We start from the raw sequence: 19,911 nt of genomic DNA, 5'->3' as shown, positions 1-19,911 counted from the left end.
GCGCTACCCACGGGCGCGGCCGTGGCCCGATGCGTGGGCGCGGCCCGATACGCGTGCGTGGCCCGATGCCCTGCCGGTCCCCAGCCTCAGAAAGGTTGGGGACCACTGTTCTAAAGGTTCATTGAAAGATCCAATGACAGAGAGTAGAGGACCTCCTGGTAGCTCCATATTCGCCAAAGAGGCCTTGGTTCTCAACCATCTTTTAAATGGGAGCAGATCCACATGTGAACCTACTGATTTTAGAAGACCTGTTACCTCTATCTGGCATCTGCACCCATGATGGTTGTGTTCGACTGTTTGGAAACTAAGAAGATGCGAATTCTAAGGAAGGATACTGTGCGGAAGTTATGGATGTGTTCTGGTGTCAAGAAGACAGTCCACCATGCATATCTATAACTTCATGGAAGGTGTTCATGAGGTGGTACAGACACAAGAGGGCAAACTACTTGCATCCCATGATTCTGAGCTTTCTCCAGGAGGGTCTGATCAGAGGGCTTCAAGCTGTCATCCTTTGCAGACAAACAGCAGCCTTGGTCACAGTTATTTAAAATATTTAAGGGATTCCGATTTCTAGACATCCCCATATCACTAGATTTCTGAAAGGTGCAGTGACAAAGGGGCCTCTTCAGGTTCACAGATTCCCATCATCGAGGCTTCATATAGTGCTCACAGCACCTACAAACCCCATATCAAGCCCTTTGAATTTTCCTTAAGTTTCTTAGGATGAAAACTCTTTTTGGTGGCTGTTATGTTGGCAAGGAAGATGTCAGAGCTCTAGGGCCCTATTTGTTAAAACAGAAGGAACCGACCATCCTTCTGCCCCAAAGTGAGATTCTCCTTTCACATCTCAAGAAATCTTTCTGCCCATCTGCCAAGCATCTCAAGTGCCCATTATGCACGGCCACCGAAACGGCGAATTTGGGTCACATAGAAAACGCAGAGGGGGAAGACGCGAAGCATACCGGTTATGCATGGGACGGGGCACGGAGGCGGCAAAACCCGGAGCGGTGGGTGTCGAGGCATCGATGCGGAGCCCAGAGGAAGCGAGGCATCCGGGGGCTGCTGGCTTCTCTGGGGACGTACGGGGCAGTCCCGGTGCCCCTCGCGAGAGTCTGGCCCGGACACCACGGGGCGTGGTAGGAAGGGGCGGGAACTGGGCGCAGCTGGTCACTTGTGACCATGCTGCGGAGCTGGCGGGAGCGGCGCGATGGGGCCCGGTGGCAATGCAGGGCAGTGGAGCTGTTCTTGCTCCACTGCCTGTCCCTGGGCCACGCACGCCGGCTCATGACTAGCCAGCTGGTCAATTGCCACGACATTTTTCGTGGGGCCTCCGCGTATGTGGAGGTCGCTGGATACTCCCGGCAGTGCCGGGAGAAGTTCGAGAGGCTGCAGGCAGCCCTTTTCGAAGCGCTCCGGGCCATTGCCGCTGAGACTCCAGGGCCACTTCCTCCCCATGCGGACTTGCTGGACCTCATGTGGGCAGAGTCTGGAGCGCCCACATGTATGTTGCGTCGTCAGGAGGGTGTGTATGGCGGCAACGGATGGCTGCGCGAACCCAGGCCACTTGCCTGGCCGTTCTGCGGCGCCTTGCCATCATGGCCCTCTAGGGACCGCTGGTACGGCTGACGCCCTCACCGGGTCCCTTTCTTGCCCCCTAGCAGGGGATGCCTCGACGGACTCCAGTGCTGCCGGACCCTCCTCGCCACCCACGTGAGCTGCCGTTGTGGACCTACCGCCTCCCTTAAGCTGGACTTTGGGGGGGTTCGGGTGTCGCCGCGGTCCCATCCCCTTAGTTGCCTCCCAGTTCGCCCCTCCCCTTGTTTGCTGCCCCGTTCTATCTGCCCCCTAGGTCGTCCCCTTTGTTACTGTTTCTCCCTCGCATATTGTGTTTGCTGTTCTCCCTTGTTTGTACTGTTTTTTACTATTTGCACTTTTGTACACTTTTAATATTTTATAAAGTTTGTCTGTTTTCACACACACACCCCTCGCCTCTGCTGTCGTTTGTGGTTGGGGGAGGGTTCGGGGATTGGTGGGTGGTCGCTGCGGTGGCCTCTGTGCCGTCCCTCATAGGGACATGCTGCCCCCTCTTCCCCGCTGGTGCTCAGCACCCCGGCCCGTTGACTCCGGGGCTCCCCTGCTTCCCCTCCCCTTTGGGATCTCCTGACACCATTCTGTCCCCGTTCCCTTTGGTGCCCTCCCGCCTGACGCGGCGTTCCACCCATCGCTTCGATTTTGCCTCTGCCGCTGAACCCGGAACTCCCCGATTATGCACGTGGCGCCTTCGGCACCGTGTCTAATTGGGTCCTAGTTGTCAAGGAAGCTGCGGTTTCTCCCGCGTTCCTCTAACGAGGCTTTTTCGGCAGCGTGAGTCGCATCTGCAGTCAGTTGCCGCCGGCACCGTGCGTTATCGGTGATTTTAGTCTCCGCCATTCCACCCCGAATGTGCGCTAAAACCCCCGTGCATAATGGGTCAAGGAGAAGCTATGGCATATACTTGATGTCAGAAGAACATTGAAGGTTACATTGCAAGGACAGAAGCTATCAGAAAAGGACTTTATTGCATATCATATCATATGCCGTAATAATGATACAGTAAAGCATGTTGTGACAAACACAACCTTTGCAAAACACGCCTCCATTGAGAAGGTATGTAAAGCAACGACTTGGTCCTCAACTTCCACATTTGTAAGGCACTATAAAACAAATATATATAGTTCCTCAGATGTAGCCTTTGGTAGACAGGTGTTGCAGTATGACTATGGACCAGGATGTTGATTTCCCATAGGCCACCCAGGATTTAAATTATAGCTCTGGAAGATCAAACCAAGACGCCTTCAGAGGGAGAACAATTATTGGTTACTTACTGAGAAGGGTCCTTCTAATCATTGTTATGTTGGAGTTTGACTTTGTGCTAATTGAGAAAGGTTAAGCACCTTAGCACATAATCGTGATATTTGCCTACAGAATATCTGATGCTGTGTTTAAAGTCTCTTAAGGCTTCTTTCTTTCCTTGTATAAAGTTGTTGCATGCTTCATATCTTGTTAGTTCATTACAGTTCATTAGCTAGGTTTTTGGCTTTTGGAGTCCCTAAACTGAAGAAAGAGTGACTCCCACTTGGGAGGCAGGAAAGGGAAGAAGATTTGTTCCTGTCTTCCTAAGAAATTGGTGGGAATCACCCAACCAAGATGTCCTAAGGAAAAGGACCCTTCTTGGTAAATAATCAATAGTCATTTTCCCTCTTCCTCTAAAACTCCAGTCTTCTTCTTGGTCTAATATATTGTTTTGTTATATTCTTGCTGAATTGTCATTGTTGTATTCCCCACTACTATCATTGTTGTTGACTGCAGTCTTTTTAGCCTTTCTTGAAAGCCAGACTCAGCATGGACTGCTGTGATGATAAAACAATGTACAATTTAAAATTAGTAGAAACTAACATATCTTTTAAAATGACAGTGTCAAAATTCTTACCAGTACGCTCAAGCCTGTGACTCTTCTTTCCCATACTCTGTTCAAACACTACTGTTTATCATATTCTCAGTTATTCCTTGACCCATTTTTTCCTACTTAGGTACCATCCAGTTTTTCTCTTCCACCATTTGTCTCTAAATCCAAGTATACTGCTTACTCTCACTTCTTTGTCTCATTTGACTCCTCTTAACACCCTACAGAGCCTCTTGTGGCGCAGAGTGGTAAGGCAGCGATATGCTGTCTGGAGCTGTCTGCCCATGAGGTTGGGAGTTCGATCCCAGCAGCTGGCTCAAGGTTGACTCAGCCTTCCATCCTTCCGAGGTCGGTAAAATGAGTACCCAGCTTGCTGGGGGGTAAACAGTAATGACTGGGGAAGGCACTGGTAAACCACCCCGTATTGAGTCTGCCATGAAAACGCTAGAGGGCGTCACCCCAAGGGTCAGACATGACTTGGTGCTTGCACAGGGGATACCTTTACCTTTACCTTTAACACCCTACAAGCTTTCATCTTTTGCCCACTACCTAAACTGCCCTCAGTAAAACAACTGCCAAATTTAAAAGTCCTCTACTTATCAGTCTTGACCTTTCTACTACCTTTGATAATCAGTTCTGCTTTGACTCCCTTTGAATTCTTGGCTTCTGTGATTAGGCTGATTCTCTTGTCTAATTGTACAGTCAGTGTCTCTACAGAAAGTTTTTCCTCTGCTTTCATACTTTCATGTTCCTCAGAGATTTGCCCTTGACTGTTTCATTTTTTAAAAAAAAATCTTTGTACCTTGTTCCTAGACAACCACCCCATGGCTTTTAGCATTACTTTTATGCCAATAATAGCCAGCTCATGATCCTGAATTTTCTGCATCTAAACCATATCTCCTTTTGCTTATCCTATTGCTTTTTCAAACTGTGTTTAATTCTATACTTATTCCCAAGCATTGTGCACCTCATATTCTCCCTATCAATTGAAAGTGTCAATCCCCATAAGAACACGAACAAAGCCTTTGCTGTCTGTTGCTAAATATCTCAGCTTTTGACCATGTGGCACTCCGCACATATGTGTACTAGCTTTCTGACTGCTCCTAGTTCCAGAACATGCACCCTTCTCAGCTCCCCATTTCTTTGAATTGTATCCCAATTCCTGATATACTTGACCTGTGGCATTCAATCTTTGGCCATCCAAAGTTGTTCTATGTAAACGTTCTAAAATGTTTTAGGTAAACTGCCCAGAGCCATAGGGAAGGGTGGTATAAAAATCTAAATAAAATAAATAAATAAATGAGATGACTCACTGGAAAAGACAATAACGCTAGGAATAGTTGGAAACAACACCCAGCATGAGTTGGATCGACTCAATAAAGGAAGTCTCAGCTCATGGTTTGTAAGACCTGAGCAAGTTAATAATGGGATATTTTAGGGTCACAATAAGTCAGAAGTGACTTGTCAGCACTTAACACATATGTATGTACACACACATTGTATACATATTTTGAGGGTGTGTATATTACAGTGATATGCTATAATGTATTTAACAATTACTAAAGACAATTACAATGTTCAGTTATGTTATAAAACTTCATCACTGAATGGACTTTTTGTCCAAATAATACTCTTTCTAAAACTACAGAATTCTTTGTGTAATTTCATCTTATTTTTCATACTTCTCAGATGGCAGAAATTAATATGTGTTAAGATAGCATAGAATGCAGCAATCTTCATTTCTCTCTCACTCACAAGTATTGGGTGTATTTGCAGTTTTGCTTGTAGAAAACAAGTTTTTTACACTTTTAAACTCCGTAAATATGCTCAGTAATAAATTATGCTTTTATATTAAAGTAGAAATGTTTATCTTCTTTTCTTCATAAGTCCCCAACATTTCTAGAACTTAGTGTGTACCAATTTTTACAAACTTAATCATATAAAGAGATCCATCTTTCTGTGATCCTGCAAGTGATTAAATATTGTGTAGGGGGTTGAAAAGCACTGTATCAGCAGCCTAGTGTGAGACAGCCCTGGTGGAAAGTTCGGGCATGTAACCAGGATTTCCACCTCCTCAAGGAGCTATAGCAAGAGTTGCTCCACCATTGTGACTGGCACATGTAGCTAATGTACCTGCTTGTATTGTTTATGTGGCCTAAGGGGAATGCTCATCTTCAGAAAAGCAGATCTGGGGAGGAAGATAAGTTGATGATTAAAGTTAATTTGTGTATTTCAGAAATCATTGTGGCTCCTTTCTATGCACTACTGAAAACTCTTGTTTTTCAAATCTGTATCTAGAACTTGTAATAGTCCAATTGACTTTGTTAGGAGTCTGAATCTTATTGTTGCTGACTCTGTCCTATGGTAGATGATTCAGTTGTGGCTGAAGAGTTATTGAAAAGTCTATAAAATCTTAAGAAAATGTGGAAACCTAGAATGAAGAATTCACAGAATTCTGTCCATTTCTTCATAGCTATATGGAAATTAAATACAAGAGCCTGATGGAGATAGGAAGATTTTTGGAGGGTCTGCTGGGATAGCTGTAGTGTGCCACAAGAGGGTGCTAAAGTTCTTGCTTCTAAAGGCATAGTTTGCATTAATCCTGCATTTGGTGACTTGGTGACTTCTAAACTCTTAAGAGTGTTTGTTTGAAGAATACTTAACTTTGATGGGTGCAAGTTATGTTTTTAATTTTTTCCAGGCACTGTGTTAAGCAACATATTCAAAAGACCCACTAACTAGATGTCATGCTGTCTTGTGTGTGTGTGTGTGTGTGTTTTTGCAATGAAATATGGAATAGAATATATTTAGTGCGTGATAGGCTGGGTTGAGAAGACATCCCACTTTCTTGATACAATGATAACAAATAGGAAGCTATTTATCTTTATTCTGTCCACTCATCACTTTCTGAAAGCTATATGGAGAACTCATTTAATAGGTTTACATTTTGAAAGAGAAAAAGTAGTATTTCCAAACCTTGACTGCTGCATTTGATCTGATTAAAACTATGGCGAAAGCATTTGTTGGTCCTGACTGACAAAATAATAGAGGCAAACTTGGGTAAACAACTGGTTTCAGTAAGCACTTTATGAATAAATAGGCTAAAAAGTGTAGACTTTATGTGGAAGCGAAAAATCTAATTCAATTAAAAACTGCAAGTGCTATTTAGTTGCATGTTTGTTTCAGGTGCAGGGAATGTATGGGAAAATGGCAAGAATGGCTTAGCCAAGGACAGAAAACAAGATACAGTTCAAAGACATATTTTATTATCCAGTGGCCAACAGATAGGTATGCAGCACTAGTAATATTTTGATATGCCAAAACGCGCAAACATATTAAAAATGTTTATGTGTATTTTTCTTTAGTAGATTTATCTGAGAATGTATGCATATAAATAATATCACCCATATCTAGCCACAGTGTCTATGCAGAGCTCGCACATGCACACTTGCGCACTAGTGCCGGTCACAGGGAGTTGCAGGGGTGGGCCAGGCATATAACAAACTCTATATTTTGAGTGGAAATGTTAGGGGGTCGTCTTATACGCCGGCAAATACAGTAAATACATTTGTTAACAAAGCTTCTGGCTGCCTGTATGTTCTAGTGGAAGTAAAAAATCTTTGGTCTCATGTAAAAGCTGTGTAGAATGAATATTGCACCATACCACTATTAAACTGAATATGGCCATTCCTCATCAAGTCGTTTGTGAATTCTGTATTTTAAGTTAGAAAAAGAAGAGGAAAGATTTGTTTTTATATGCCGTTTTTCTCTACCCGAAGGAGTCTCAAAGTTGCTTACCATCACCTTCCCTTTCCTCTCCCTGCAACAGATATCCTGTGAGGCTGAGAGAGCCCTGATAGTACTGCTCAGTCAGAACAGCTCTATCAGTGCAGCCGCGAGCCCAAGGTAACCTAGCTGGCTGCATGTGAGGGAGCAGGGACTCAAACCCGGCTTGCCAGATTACAAGCCGCTGCTCTTAACCACTACACCAAGCTGGCACAAAGTTAAAGTTATTTTAAATACTGTAGATCCTCACAATTCACAGTGGATCTGTCCCCTGGATACTGTGAATTGTGATAACTGTAAATATTGGGAGGCCTTACCTTCCAGCAGCAAAACAGACAGATTTTATTCACTGGAAGGTTGGTGGTATTTCCTGTTTAGCCACACTGGAAGGAAGTGAAGAAGTAATGCAGTCTTATTAATGATCTCCTTTAGTAGTACTGAGGATGATGGAGGAATAAGAGGTGAGTAGGAGGTTGTCCTACCTCTCTCCACTGGCTCCAGTTACTGGCTATTGTTCTCCAGGTTATTAGCTGACCTTCAGATTTGGTTATTTTTCTTTGTCTTGCAGAATATTATAATTGAAAGAGTATTCCAAGTTTGGATTTTCACTTCATTATTCCAAGGTTGAGGATCTTCATAGTCTCCCCTAGAACTGGATTTTCACCCTAGTTTAGCAGCTTTGCTGCTCACTTAAATACAGATGAATGAAGACCCCATTTGGAAAGGCACCAGGTCAGCGATCCAGAGCTGATGCAGGTAGGCAATGGCTCCTGGGATAATGTTGATGGCTGCATATCTGTGTGCTTATTTATAGTGCTGGGAGAGAGGGGCATTCTAGAAATTACTTCACATAGAAATGTTTATGTACATATTTCTGATTGTATCCAATGCAAATAGATATGGATGAGCCAACAGCAGACATCGCATATAGAACTAAGAAATCAGTTTCAACTCAAGCGATGGGAAGATCACATTTAAATCCATAAAATCCACTTCGTTGTATTAGCAACTGCAGTGGATTTACAGGTCAGCAGGTCCATTTTTTTTCTAGTATTGAATCTCTAATAAGTGACAATTACTTTAGGCCTACGGCATCTCCAGTTAACTTCTATACTTACTTTAAAATCCCTTCTAGATAACCATACTCTGGTGTGAAGCTGAACACTGTATTAACTATAGTCCTTTGTATTTGTTAGGATGTATCCCCCATTATATGAGCCCTTTCAGTGCATAGTGGTTCCAGCATATTGTTTTTTTCTGCCAAACTAATAGTATTGCAGCTTCAGAAATTATATCTACATGATTGGCTTTCCTTATATGTTTTAGTTAATGTCTAACTAGCTGGTGTTTTAATTCGGTTAGTAGCCTTCATTTCTAATTACTCAGTGGGAGAAACAGCTTGCTGTTTCTCAAGGCCAGAATTCCAGCTTAGAATGCTCCTTTATGTATCAAGGGCCCTATCCCCCCACATCTATACTAATATGCGACATCAGATCACTGAAGCACCAGACTGCTTCTATGAGATATGGTGGAAAAAGAAACAGAATGCCCCCAATTATGCTGTCCTCCCCCAACCCCTGCAGTACTGTGTGAGATGAAGGTGTGGCTATTATCCTTGCCAGATCCCTCAACTTTCACGGACTTCTAGTGCAAACTCCGATTGCCATTTCAGTCTCCACTCTCCTGAAGTATCTTGTGGCAGTTTACATTAACACCAGTAAAGTAAGAATGATGTAAAAACAAATACCAATTTTAAAATACATGGCTATCACCATACCACTATTAAAATAGCCCAAACATGTGACTACCCTTTAAAGGCCAGCCTAAATAATCCATCTTTGCATTCCCTGTGGAAACTAAATAATTCCTGTAGGGTATGGGTGTCATCTGAGAGTGTATTCCACAGGACAGTGACCATAAACGAGAAAGCCCTTCTCTGGGTTTCAACTCCCTGAGCCTTTCTGGAATCAGGCATCTGCAAGAGGCCCCCAGACAATGACAAAGGAGCACAGGGGAGTGTAAAGGATGAGGAGGTATCATAGTTATGAGGGTCCCAACCCTTGATGGCTTTGAAAGTTAACATTAGCACATTGAATTGGATCTGGAGAATAGTTGGTAGTCAGTACAGCTACCACAGAACTGATGTTCCAGTCAGTAATATGCAAGTTGCATTCAGACCACCTGAAGTTTCTGAAGTGTTTTAAGCTTATCCCTATGTAGAGCAAATTGCAGTAGTCCAGTTTGGATATGATTATTGCATGGATCAATGTAGCAAGGTCTGACCTGACAAATAAGGAGCCAACTGGCGGTACTGGCAGAGGTGATAAAACACTTAACTGTTATACCATGGATACTTATTTTGCTTTGACTATATACTGTCTATGCTAGGAACTAATGGCATCTAGCTCCCTAGCGGGCACACTTCATAAGTTAATGGAGGACCTGTCAGATGTGGTACTGGAAACTTGTAGGGGACTTCAGTATCCATATATATAATGCAGAGGTGACCATGGCAATGAAATGTTACTACTCTGCTACTATACCACCAGTTAGCTCACAACCATCCCTATTGTTCAAGGTAGCTCAGCAGTTGCTGATGTCACAATATGAGCCCTTAGCTGTGATACCTTTGCTAGGTTTTTTGCTGATAAAATACAATTTGACCAGGATGTCAGTTGTATCATAGGCATACCAGTAAGCAGAATTAATATACCATCTGGTCTGTTCATGGATCATTTTGCTCCAGTTTCCATGATGAATGTTAACAAGACCCTGGTATCTGTGAAGGACACTACTTGTACCCTGGACCCTTGCCCATGCTGGCTGCTAAAATCATGTAAGGACCATGTCAACAAGGCTTTACTATCATAACGCTGTCACTAAGGGCATCTTCCTTTGGCCACTCAAAGTGGCAGTTACCATTGTGTTGCCTAAGAAATAATCTAGAGATATGAAAGAAGAAATGGGGGGCTTGGGGGGGGGACTCTGGTCTATGGGACTTGAAAAATATTGGTATTTCCCTATATTGCTGAATTTCAATACCAGTATGGTGTTTAGATCTGGTAATCAGGAATCTTGAATGTTTATGGGTCCATATATCCTATGGGAACATAAAAATCAATGACAAATCTTTCCTGTAGTATATTCAGTGGTGAGTATGTAGAAGGGAGGAGGTTGAGGTAGAGGCACAAAATTTGCAGTATAGCTGCTGGTGCCTCTCCTCAAAAGAATCCTGAAGTTCAGAAATTGAACCAAGGGGTCCAATTCTATGAGCACCCCAATAAAGTACCCCTATTTCTGTTTCTATGGGGGAGAAAAATACAAGCCCATCATACTGTCCTAGGGAATCTCTGTAATCAAAAGTGAGGGGGTACATTTTGCACGGGCAGCAATTGACCTAGTGCCACTAAGGCAGTGCCAAAAGCCAGCAGGACTAAGGTCAAATTTGAGAATATCTGAAGTAGAAACAAGGAGGGGGACGAAGGACAGCAAAGCCAGTACAGTGAACTAGTGCCCAGCAGCAGAAACCAGTGCCACTGGCAAATATTAGCTTAACAAAACTGATGTCAAGCTTAGAATCACAATCCAAGGGAGGTGGGGGGAGGGCTACAAGGACAGCAGATCCAGTACAATAGTGCCCAGCAGCTCAACCTAGTGCCAGTGTGGCACCAGTGCAAACCCAACAGAATGTTCTAATGTCTAGTGTAAATAATGTCAGACCAGAGAAGCACAGCAGAGTTTTTTTTAAAAATTGGCAGAAGTCAGGGTAGTAGAAGCCCAGCAGAATATTCAAACGTGCAAGGTGTGGAGTCAAAATGTGCCCTCTTGGCCTGCATTTGCTCAACTTGCCAGGTGAGCTCATATTTCCAGCAAATGAATTTGTCAGCCTCCTTGGCCAACTTGTCCTTGATGCATGGATCACACATGGTTATCAGCATATACCTTCTGTTGTGTGAGTTTGGAGGTGAGCTTCAAGTCCATCTTGCAACCTTTTCACTAGCATGCGCACTGCTGGAACTTGCAGCTGGCTCCAAAAAGGAGGCCAAGTCCTTACAAGCCATTTGGTTGATGGGGAAGACTGGAGCCAGACTATGTCAGACAATGGCATCTCTGTGTAGCCCTTAAATGGACTAAGAACTTCCACAGCCTGATGGTGAACCACTCTTCCTGGGTGAGCCAGGTCTCCTCCTGAATTACCCTGATCTCAGAGATCAGGGCAGTCAAGGGCTCTCTTCTGCACCACCAAGTTTTGGAGGATGGCACAGGTAGAGCTCCAGCAAGTGCTCATAGCACTGATCAGGCGTTGCCTGTCATTATCTCTTCTCGCACAGCAAGTGGGTATCTTTCACACTGCAAGAGAAGCAATCCATGATATGTTGGCATTTTTGGAAGACATGCTTGAACTCATGGGTCTCAGCATCCAAACAGGGATTCTCTGCAGAACCCAGACCCAAGGCATCATTAACCACAATTAGGGAAGCTGGGCCATGCAATAAATGTGCCTGAGGCCACACAGTAAATGTTCCTATGCCGCTGCCTTCATGTTCATGCCATCCGACTTGGAGCATGCCAGAAAATTATCTTTATCGTTAGCTTGGGATGTCAGCATTGATAGATCTTAAACACTTGAAGATCAAATGAAGCATAATGTCTTTTTTAGATAAAGATATATATCTGTGTCTGAAGAAGAATGATCAAAACAAGCTGAACTAGCTGCTTGTCACTACAATTGGAGACTATAATTGAAGTTAAAAATATTAAAACTGAATCTTTTGGAATAAAGAATATCTAAGCTGACAACTATATGAAGAACTTTCCTTCAAGACACCTGTATATTGTGTATAGCCAGTAATACACAGATTGTGTCTTTTTCATGTTTGTGTCACCACCAATCACCATGAAGCTCATGGTGAGGTCCCTGCCTATCAGTGCTGCTGTTTTTTGATGGTGGCTGATATTATGTACTCAACTTGCATCAGAACTGACCATCTAGACCCCGTGACATTTCTGCCAACACAGTAAGCAAAATGTTGGTCAGAGTGCATGAGATGGATATAGAAATAAGTAGTTTGACATCTTTTTTGGCACAGGGAGTTGTCATTTTGGATCTGGTTCAGCTAACAGTGTCAGAACCATGGGTGCTCCATTTGACACAGGAATTGCTGAGGTATGGGCCCATTTGCCTCTCAGAGTTCCAGGGGCAGAAATTAACAGCATAGAGATCAAGCGTGAGGAGTTGGTACAAACAGGTTAGCCTGTAATAAACTCACTTAGAAGTACCTCAAAGGTGCAACAAGCACCCATGGCTCTGACATAGGGTTTCTAAATGGAAATTTTTCAAAGGGGCTAATGGCCTCAGTAAAACCACCCCATTTAAGCCTTTGATTTAGTCCGTATTAGGATAGCTGTCATGAGAAGAAGCCATTCTAGTGGCCATAACTGACTAGGAGGGTCCCAGATCTAAGGGGCCTTATCAATACATAAAAAACTCTGCACCTTCAATCAAGTCATGGTAGTATTTAGCACTCATACTTCTTTTAATCCTAAGGTAAATACAGTTTTGCACTTTAAAAAACCCCCAGAACTTCTGGTTTTCTGTCCCAATCCCTCATCACAGAAAGAAGAAATGGATTGTGTTGATGGTTCAGAGGACTCTCCATATGTACATAACAAGGACAAAACCACTAGTCTTTATATGTATCATAGTGTACATCTAATGTAGAACAGTCTCTAAAGCCACAATACCAACAAGAAGGTGCATGGAACTTGTATTTGAGACAGCCTGTAATGGTTATAGCCCATCTTTCCAGAGCAGCACTGACTTCAGCTGCATTCAGAACCAGGGAACCTACCAAGGACATGGATAGAGCAGCAACCTGGTCTCCCTTTTTTCCTTTGGCTAGGTATTTGTTATGTTTGTATATGTCACCACTCCCAACACAGCTATATTTCATAATAGTCCAGCAGAACTCAAACTGAAACTGCTTTTGGGAGATGAGTTCTCCAGCGGATTGGGATGAACACAGTGTTGCAATAGCTTCTGTGCCATCCTGTTTAACTTGGTTATATAACCAGTTTTGAAGGACTTGCCCCTCTGAAGAAGAATGAAATATTGGACTTACCTGAATGTTTCTTTTCAGTGGGGCAAAGTCCTACAATTATCCCAGCTTATTTTTCTTCTATGTATTTTTGATTTTGTTCATAAATTGATGTGTATATGGTGGATGTTGAAAACATGGTTACTATTATACTTACTGTTACTAAGTTGGTTAAAGTTATACCATGTTTGTTGTACTGGGGAGCTGGGTTATTCTATGCCTGGCAGGGACCGCTCTCATCCTTAAGAGACATATGAATTTACATAGTCCTGCCTGGACTGAGCGAAGTCATGACCTAACCAGTTTGGGAGGCCTTTGCCTCCTTGAAGAGAAGAAACCTACAGGTAAGCCCAGTGTTTTAATCATGCATGGGTGGAAGAACAATGGCTCTCAAGGCAAGGCAGGGAATAGAGTAGAAGAGGGTGGCATTTAATTCAAGGCCAGTTGTGAGCCTAGGACTATAGAAAGGAGAAATGAGATGAGGCTGGCAGGAAAAGAAGGCAGAAGTCGGAGGTAGGTTGCAGCATCGGATCTCTTCTCCTATGTAATAGTGTAATGCTGAAGTGGGTGAAATGAACCACACTGTCAGGACTAGATTGATAAATAAAACAGTCTGGATAAAGAAACAGGGACTGGGCTCCTGATCTCAGGTCTCCATAGACTCTGTGTATGACGTTCGAGTGCTCCAGAGAGCATTACACCATGCTGCAGTAATAGCAAGACTAGACTACTGCAATGTACTCTACATTGGTTTTTCCTCAAAATGAATTTGGAAACGCCATCTGGTGAAGAATGTAGCAGTTCGGCTATAATCAAGAACTAGGTGGAGCAAACATGTTACTTCCATCTTGTAGGCACTTCACTAGCTGCCAATCAGTCACTGGGCTCATTTTAAAGTATTAACTATAACATACAAGACCCATCATGGCTTTGGACCCTCATACATGTGAGACCGCCTCTCCCCCTATGCTCTGACATGACATTTTCGCTTACCGGAACAGGGTCTTTTGCAGGTAGAAACCTGAAAGATCAACTGCCTTTGTGGACCCCACCTGCAAACCTAAATTATTATTATTATTATTATTATTAGATTTATATCCTGCCACTCCCTTGCGGTTCGTGATTCCAGAGGGCTGTACTATGTAAATGATTCAAGAGGGCTGTACTAAACTTGTTCCCAAAGTTAATTAGGCTGTACTTAACTTGTTCCCAAAGTTAATTAGGACTATTAGAGTGGCCTATGCGACTGTTTATTTTGCTTAATGTGTTATATTAATACTTATACACTTCATTTCAGTTCTGTTTTTAGACTATTGATCAGTTCTACAATTCTAATCCTTTTGCATGTCCCATATGTTGATTGTATTGACTCATTCTGTGTAATCTATTTTATGTCCAAGACTGCAAAATAAATACAACTCAGTGCAAGTATATCCCATTTTTGCTTGCTATGCTAGTTTTCTTTTTGCAAGGAATTTTAATCCTGGGGAGGATTCTAAAATGCAACCAACCTTCTTCCGTTTGAAGTGGTGCAGTTTATTCTATCATCTTAGTCCTCTGCTGTTGCATGTGTGTACCAGGCCTAAATTTTATACCTCTCATTATTATAGATGTATTTCTGTGTCACCAGTCCCTAAAGATTATTTCTTGACCAAGGCTGAAAAATACTGGTGTGCACAGATCCGTTGATCTCAACTCTTGGGCTGCAGGATCTTTATCTAAAACTGACTGGTCTCAGACTTGACCATTATTTGTGCATATAGGCATATGGAAGTGGTTTTAATAAAGGCATGTAAGATACTTTGTTACTGTAAATGTAGGCACAGGAAAGTTATGGAAAGAAAGCAAAATATATATTGACCAGGGGCCAAGCCCATTGCATTCAGGAATACAACAGGCACTAGATCGGGGGGGGGGGTCTCCTCCTATCCCCAGGACCTGGAAAGGCTGCAGGCAGCTTTTAAGACACTCACTGGCAGGGGCAGCTCTCACGCAGCAGGGATCTGCAGCCTCTAAGCCTCTGAGGGAAGTGGAAGGAGGAGGGGGTGGTCAGGGGTGAGGGACGGAAGTTGATTGGCTGGCCGCTGTACAGACAGGCAAGCCAGTTGGCGGAGGAGGCACTCAGGGGCAGGACAGCCGCCCTGAATGGGTGTTAAGCACTGAGACACGCTCCTTCTACAAGGACTTACCAGAAATATATTATGTGAAACAGATTTCACTGTTATGCTACTATATTCATAGAAGTTTGCAAGGTCAGCATGAAAACACAGTTGTTTGTAGTTAGCATATAAAGTAATGTCTTCTAGGTATTCAAATGTGTTTCCAGGATTTCCTGATCTTGTTGAACCTAGAAACATAGAATCAGAGTTGGAAGGGACATCCAGGGTCATCTAGCCCAACCACCTGCAGAATGTAGGAAATGGCCACAAGAACCAAGCACCTACCCAATGCCTTCTGTCCACCCGCTTACAATCAGCCTAAGTTCACAGAACCTCTGAGAGTTCTAAAAATAGTAGTGGGCACTCAGGGCCTGTTTCTCATATGTAGCACATGTAACATGTGCTACAAGCCTCACACAATACCTCTCCCCACATGGATAAAGGCCATAGCCTCTCTCCTTCCCCCTTTTCCCTCTTTAAGAACACTTGGAGTGATACCCCTTTCCACAGTGGGGGAGGGCTCTCTTCCCCCAGTCTGGCTGCTCCCACTGAAATTGTGTTCTACTAGGATCCTGTGAATCTTTAAACTGACTCTATTTATTTTTCCATTATATTCCCACCACTCCTAACAATGTGGCTTGTGGTGGGTAACATTAAAATCCACATAAAACAATTATAAAATCCCTTTAGCCCCTCCCCCCCATAGTGAAAATTTCCACCTCCACCCAGTAGAACAGACCCTACAATAAAACAGTGCCTCAGAACAATGCCAGGGGCACTAATGACTTGGCTAGGCAATTAGGGACCCAGATCTAACCCACCCTGGCTTCAACCAAAGACCTGATGGAAGCTCTCCGTCTTACAGGCCCTGTGGAACTAAGAAAGCTCTATCAGGGCCCTCAGCTCTCCTGGGAGCTCATACTACCACGTCAAGACCAAAAAGACCCTGGCCCAGGTCAAGGCCAGGCAAACCTCCTTTGGGACAGGGACCTCCAACATTCATACCCACAGAGCATAGCGCCCTGCAGGGGATATAAGGAGATAGGCAGTTCCGCAGATATGAAGGGCCCAAACTGCCGATGGCCTTATAGGTTAGAACCTAAACCTTGAACCTGATCTGGGACACAGCCGGCAGCCAATGAAGCTGCTTCAGTGCTGGCTGGCTATGGGCCCTCCAAAGTGTTCCTGTGAGGACCCTAGCAGCTTCATTTTACTCCAACTACAATTTCTGGGTCAGGAACCAGAGTAGGCCAGTGTAGAGTGAGTTACAGAAGCTTAGTCTGGAGGTGACTGTTGCATGGATCACTGTGGCCAAGTAATCTGACAACAGATCGAGCACTAGTAGCTTTGCTTGACATAGGTGGAAAAATGCTATGCATGCTACTCTTGTGACCTGGGCCTCCATGAAAAGGGAAGCATCTAGAATCACCCTCAAGTTCCTAGCCAAGGGCAAGGTGACTTCCTGATCTGCCATTGTCTTGCCCCCAGGCACAGGACCTCTGTCTTGGAGGGATTGAGTTTCAGGCAACTATACTCCAACCATCTAGCTACGGCTTCCAAACATCTGTTGAATGTATTGGGGGGGGGGGGGAAGTGTGGGCAACTGTCCATCAGGAAATAGAGCTGGGCATCATTCACATATTGATGACATCTCAGCCCCTTAGCTCCAGACTAGCTTTTCTCCCACTGTCACCCTCTGTATCCAGTTTCGGAAAAAGGAACACACCCCCACTGTAAGGCTGTTCCCCCCCCCCCCCGAATCCCAGCCCCAGTTAGGTGGCAGGCTAACAGCTCATGGTTGAACACATCAAACACAGACAACAGGATAACTGAACTGCCTTGATCCAGCTGGTGCCAGAGATCGTCTATCAAGGTGACCAGCAGGCCCTACAGATCTTTAAACTACTCCTGTGGGCACTGCCACAGTGAGGACAATTTTAAAATGTTGAGAAATTGCAAAGAAATCATCTTGTGGTGGTCACAAATGTTTCCAAATGCTAAGAGTATTTCCTGGCTTTTCTCAGGTGCACCTGCTTTATTGAAGTGAAAGAAAGCTGGGGTTGTCTCTCTGCTTTAAAGAAGCAGGAAGCATGCTGGACGGATGCCTTGCTACCCAAGGATATAATGTTGGAGATCACTGAGCATTTTCCTAAGAATAGTGGTTTCTTTTCAAAGATGCTTTGGAAGATAATATTCTCCTTTAGGAACACTGGCCAATCATGTCTGGAAACCTGGGTTTTGTACTATTTGCAGATGTTGGTCAGCCAGTGAGAACATTTTACCCTGAGACTGGCCTTTCCAGAGGGTTGATTTAAGCAAAAGAGAACTGTATCAGGACAGGTATCTCCTTTTAGCTTACCTGATGATAGCTGGTCATTGGGTAGTGGAAGTAGTAGCGGTTTTGAAGGGTCAGTAACACAATTGCTTAGGACACATTTGTAGCATCCTGGAATGTAACTAGCTGGTGTGCTCAGTAGCAGTCTTGGATATAGTTTACTTTATAAATAAGCAGTATATAAAAATGTATTCTGAAACAGGATTTTTGTCATAAAAACAATTTGAAATTCAGTTCTGCAAAGTGAAATTAAGGCATTTTATGTAAATTTTGAACTTACATACATATAAAATTCGGGGCTTAATAACTGTTGATACCTTTATTGCAGGGCATACAGGTGTATCTGCTAGCATGATGAAGAAGAGAGCCTCCCACAAGTAAGTGTCTTTCCTCCTACTAAAAGCAGTGTTTTAAAGGTTTTGTATGAGATCTGTTTAACTACTGATGAAAGTAGGCATTCCAAAGCAGGATATAGCAATAGAGACTTGTATATATTCTAGGCAGAGGACAGAATATCATTCTAACTAGAATCCAAGCCACAGTTCAAGTTTAAACAGAAACCATTTTAGAGACGCTTCAAGATTTGATGTTTTTCTGCGGGTCCCTTGTCCTTTCTGGAGGGCCATAACTTATGTCAGGATGTCTTCTTTTGTATTTGTTATTGTTTGTGAGGCCATGTTCCTCAAAATGCCTATGTATGGACTGTATAAACTAATATAATGAGAAAGTCTACCTAGTTTTGAAGTGTTCCATTGTCAAACATATGTTAGAGTAGTTTAATGCTGTGTTTAAAGTAAATGCTTTATATATTATATATACAAAAATCCAGGAAGCATCGAAACAACATGGGACCAAGCAAACCCATTTCTCAACCTAGAAGAAATATTGTAGGCTGCAGAATACAGCACGAATGGAAAGAAGGGAATGGACCTGTGACTCAGTGGAAAGGCACCGTTCTGGATCAAGTTCCTGTAAATCCCTCCCTCTATCTTATTAAATACGATGGATTTGATTGTGTCTATGGACTAGAACTGCACAAAGATGAGAGAGTTTCAGAACTTGAAGTTCTTCCAGACAGAGTTGGTAAGTGTCTCGATATAGGTTATGGTCTAGTGCAGGGGTAGTCAACCTGTGGTCTTCCAGATGTTCATAGATTACAATTCCCATGAGCCCCTGCCAGCATTTTCTGGCAGGGGCTCATGGGAAATGTAGTCTATGAACATCTGGAGGACCACAGGTTGATTACCCCTGGTCTAATGGTCTAGAATCTGGAAAACTCAGGTCCAAATCCCCATTCTACCATGGAAGTTTGCCGAATTAGTTTGGGCCCATCATACATTCTCACCCTAACCTACTCTGCAGAGTTGTGGCAAGGATAAAATGGAGAAGAGACTGATATAAGCCATTTCAGATTTCCATTAGGAAGAAAGATGGAGTGTATATTAATAAAAATTGGCTGTATACATTGTGTTTTTGTATCACTGGACTTTAGTAAACTAGATTGTAAGCTGTTTTCTGCAGTACAAAATATGGAAGCAAATTACTTTAATCTGTGAATTTATTTTAACATTTGACAAATTGGACTCTTGAGGCAGCTGCTAGCATATTTTAATCTATAACACATAAAATTAAAAAATATTTAAAATCTCAGTATGGCAGACTTCAGGAAAGATACAGACATGTACTAGCAGCAAGACCCACTTTCCAAATGCCCAGCCAAATAAAGAATTTTAACAAAGTTAGGATCCTTTATGAAGGGAATTGTACAGTGTAAATACCACTAAAAAGAAGGTTCTTGTCTTCAGTCTAGATTCAAATATAGCTGAATACTAGTGAAGACAGAAGCTTGTGCATGCCTAAGAAACAGACCCTAATATCTTTATTGTTAAAAGCTTTTAGAAAATATTGAGCATTAGTCTTGAACAGTGGTATTGTTTCTTTGAAATTCAGTAACTTTTTTTGGGGGGGGGGTCAGTTACTTTTGGTTATAGATAGTCACTTCCAGGCTTGATTTCTGTAACTTGCTTTACATTGGCCTTCCCTTGTCCTTGACCCGGAGGTTGCAGCTGGTGCAGAATGCAGTTGCTAGGG

The 19,911-nt window shown here is 43.2% G+C and overlaps 1 protein-coding gene across 4 annotated transcripts in view; it reads left to right on the top strand.

Annotated features, from left to right (window-relative positions):
- The window catches only part of SPIN1 (spindlin 1), a 51,053-nt gene that overhangs the window by 25,817 nt on the left and 5,325 nt on the right, over nt 1–19,911 (top strand). Inside the window, exons 1-4 of one of the 4 annotated variants that reach the window (XM_077344519.1) lie at nt 7,797–7,984; nt 8,126–8,254; nt 18,149–18,197; nt 18,650–18,903. In XM_077344519.1, the coding sequence (XP_077200634.1) occupies nt 18,172–18,197; nt 18,650–18,903 (280 nt within the window). In that variant the 5' untranslated portion in view covers nt 7,797–7,984; nt 8,126–8,254; nt 18,149–18,171. Of the gene's footprint in view, nt 1–7,796; nt 7,985–8,125; nt 8,255–9,873; nt 10,065–18,148; nt 18,198–18,649; nt 18,904–19,911 lie in introns of those variants that run through there. The other 3 variants (XM_077344518.1, XM_077344517.1, XM_077344520.1) reach the window with 3 other exon arrangements.

The sequence above is a fragment of the Paroedura picta genome, chromosome 7 (assembly GCF_049243985.1).
Source record: "Paroedura picta isolate Pp20150507F chromosome 7, Ppicta_v3.0, whole genome shotgun sequence".
Classification (NCBI taxonomy): Eukaryota; Metazoa; Chordata; class Lepidosauria; order Squamata; family Gekkonidae; genus Paroedura; species Paroedura picta.
This window is presented reverse-complemented; position numbering and strand designations above follow the sequence as displayed.